General features: G+C 34.0%; 1 protein-coding gene across 1 annotated transcript; it reads right to left on the reverse strand.

Annotated features, from left to right (window-relative positions):
* Positions 1-1,717: 1,717 nt before the first annotated feature.
* Positions 1,718-2,717, reverse strand: LOC148205788 (uncharacterized). Its single transcript, XM_088103804.1, has one exon. The coding sequence runs from the start codon at positions 2,689-2,691 to the stop codon at positions 2,020-2,022; it is 672 nt and encodes a 223-aa protein (XP_087959930.1). The 5' UTR covers positions 2,692-2,717; the 3' UTR covers positions 1,718-2,019.
* Positions 2,718-3,867: the final 1,150 nt, after the last annotated feature.

A 3,867-nucleotide genomic window follows, 5' to 3' on the forward strand; every position in this document is an offset into this window, starting at 1 on the left:
GCATTCCTTTCTTAACACAACCACTAAAATTATAAATTAACGAGATGATCTACACTATAGCTACCACTCACAGCATCAACCCAGGGTAAAATGAACTAGTGGCATGACAGATATATTATTAACAGAGCATACACAACTTATCCACTTCGAAAAAAGGGATGTAAGGCAGGGTTGCACTATCTACTCACTGAACAGGTTATATAGTTTCTTTGTTTTTGATACAAGAATTATATCAAATAGACTACTGACTGGTAATTCTCCCAAAATGAATCATTTTGATAGTCTAACATACTTTAAACCCTTTCCTAGCCAATTCACTTTTCATTAGACCATGAGTTAAGTTCTGAAGTGTTCAAATAGCCAGCAGATTCCATTAAACCACGTATTGAAAGCACATATTGAAAGGAATTGCTCACCATTATTCGAAGCATAATCCAAAGCAAACTACGAATTACGAATCTTAATTGGTGGGAGGAATGAAAATAACCTTTTTACCAAAGTCTACAAAATCTAAGTTCCTAAGAAACCAAAATTACAAAACAAGTTTAAATTTCTGAAACCATTCACAACTTCACATAACTGACCTCAAGGACTGGGATTCTTGACACCCTTCCTCCATAACAGCCACACTACACCATGGCAGCGACAAAGAATGTACTAATGACCGTCCACCACGAGCGTTCAACGAAAATACTTCAACAACAACACGAACCCTTGACAAAAATCCTTAAACGCACCATGCAACCTTAGGTCACGACACCAACGTCCTCACAACGTCAACGGAGCGCACACAAACACCTCCCGACCACGACCGAAAGAACCAAATGAACGTTGGCTGGGAAGAACGACGGGTGTAGCTATTTAGGTTTCCGTTTCTCAAATTTAAAATGCCATTTATTGTGTAATGGTTATTTGTTTTACATTGGTTAATTGATGAAATATATTCAGTGTTTTTTTCTTCTTCTTTTTACTTCTTGTTCTTCTTGTTAATATAATAATGAATTTTAGAACTAACATTTACTTATAAGAAATATTTACGTTAATGTAACTTTTGTTATAATAATGAATTCTAACAATAAAAATTAATTGCAAGAAATATTCACGTTAGAATTAAAATTTTATTAATTAAATTTTATATATTTGTAAGAAAATACAAAAGTTTATTCTACTCCCATCTTATTATACATGTATGATGGTTTGCATCATCATATAAAAAATAATTAGTCTTATACTAAGGTTCCTTTATAATAAAAAAGACAATTTTATAAATATTAGTTATGCTTTGATAGTTCTACAATGGTATTTTGAGTTGACTCTCCAACATAATTACGCAGTTTATATTATTTTTGTATATTAATAAATCGTTTAGTTATTCAATGTTTCTGAATATTATACAACTTTCTCATCAACCTGTCATAGGCATGGATCAATATAATATATTATTTAGGTTTTAGTAAGGTAAACTAATTTGATGAAACAAAATACATTTTAATCATGTAATAATAGTTTTACAAATCCTATTTTATTTTACTCTAATAGTATATTAATCTAGATAACTTTAATATTATATTAGGTAGTTGTATAGATTATTAAAGTCGTAAAAAAAACTTTATTCATTTAATTTTGAATGTCCACGTTACTACTATCTTGTTTTAGGAAGTTAGGGCATTAATTACTAACTAACATATACTGTGGGAAAGAGAAGAAGAAAGAAATATTTATGATCAAACACATCCATTCCATAGTAATGAGTCTGTCGACTCTAGGCAAATGCACTGCATGAAGTAACGCAGAGGTGCAACGGAAATACAAATATTCAAAAGCGAAATAGAAATGGAACACTGAGAAAGAAATTCAAATTCAAAAAACATAGAAGTTACATCATTTATGCGATCATTATATAAATCACTTATTGAAATTCAAGCAAAGCATGTAGCGATTGACATATGCCCAATATCCAATCCAAATCCAACTAGAATCTTGGATATTAGGAAGAGTGGGCAAATATAACTATGTCAATCAGATTAGAGGCAGTGGTGGGAGTCTCACAGGTGGGATTCCCACAGGTGGGATTACCACAGGTGGCACTCCCACAGGTGGCACTCCCACAGGTGGGACTCCCACAGGTGGCACTCCCACAAGAGGTGGCACTCCCAGAGATGGGATTATCACAGGCGGGACTTGTACAGGTGGGACTCCCACAGGTGGGACTTGTACAGGTGGGACTCCCACAGGTGGGACTTGTACAGGTGGTATTACTACAGGTGGGACTCCTACAGGTGGAACTTGTATAGGTGGGACTCCTACAGGTGGAACTTGTACAGGTGGTACTCCTATAGGTGGAACTTGTACAGGTGGGACTCGTACAGGTGGGACTCCTATTGGTGGAACTTGTACAGGTGGAACTCCTATAGGTGGAACTTGTATGAGTGGGACTCCTGTAGGTGGGACTCCGACAGGTGGGACTCCGACTGGTGGGACTCCTATAGAAGGGAGTAGAGATGGAAGTGATGCGAATGTGATCTCCAAGGTTGAAAAGGAAATAGCAATCATGAAAGCAAACATGGTGCACCGGTAAGAGGCCATGGCTTCTTGAATTCGGGTAAGTTGTAATACGGTGAAGTGGAGAGCAAATGTGGATGTAGTCCGAAGATGAGTGGTTTTCCTTTTATAGACAACGAACATCACCATTTTTCTATTTATTTTTCTATTTTGACGTTATCTTAATTAGGTAACATGTCTTGTACTTGTGTGATTACATTGTTGTTCGCAACGAATGGAGATTCAAGTCCCATCTCCTTTCCAATAATGCAACACAACAATTATTACTTATTATTATTGTTTACTACAATTGCAAGTAGTAAGAAGGAAGTCAAACTCATTTTAAATTATATCATGAAATAGTTAATAGTTGAAAAGTTATCTCTCCAAGGTACCACAATACACAAGAGCGCCAAATCTGTGTGACATATAAATTCAACAAGTTATTTTAATTATTTTTATATAGGTTCATAATCTTTTCAAACATTATAATATCATTTAATAATGTTTAAATAATTTGAATATTTAATTTATTTATTTGTTTGTCAAGTTATACGTGTCAAATACTTTGCAAAAGTGGTGTCATTACTTTACACTTGATAGTTATACATGTCAATAGTTTTACAATAGAAGGAGATGGTGCAACAACTAAAACTCTTGATAGTGAGGTCGTCCAAGTGGTGTTAGACAAGATGATGCTAAACCAATTGGTGTGGAACTTATGATCATAGATTTGATTCCTTAAACCCACATAAGAATAATATTTACCATTTGAAAGAACTATTCTGAATCAAATGTGGTCCAAAAAGATCACTACAAGTTTTGAAATGCACGTTTCCAAGATTTGGATGAACAAATCCACAATGTTCATTCTAGAGGTGTTGGAGTCATGATTACTCCTTGTTTACGAGTTTGAAGAAGATTCTTGATTGATTATGGAGAGTCAATCTTGAGATTCGATCTTTCTTGTGTCTTTGTCTGTGTTTGTGTTTGTGTGGTGCTCCTAGCATGAGTCTAGGTCTACAAGAATGATTTTTGTTGTGCTTTCATTGTTTCTTTTGTAATTTAAGAAACTTGTATTCTGTGTATTTTTCAAGAGTTCCATTATAAGGATGTTATAAAATCTTGAATTAATGAAAACTCTAACTTAAGGTTGTTTTGACTAACTGGATGTAACTCCTCTAGTGTGAACCAGTATAAAATTTGAGTGTATTGTTTTCAAATTTCTATCAATTTAAAGTTTTAATTGTTTGTTTAAAATATGTATAAATTGGATCTTTAATAATAATTTTGGTATAATTGTATAATCGGTTGATAAATTAGTGT

This window comes from Vigna umbellata, chromosome 1 (genome assembly GCF_029865625.1).
Source record: "Vigna umbellata cultivar VRB3 chromosome 1, Vumbellata_1.0, whole genome shotgun sequence".
In the NCBI taxonomy this organism is placed as follows: domain Eukaryota; kingdom Viridiplantae; phylum Streptophyta; class Magnoliopsida; order Fabales; family Fabaceae; genus Vigna; species Vigna umbellata.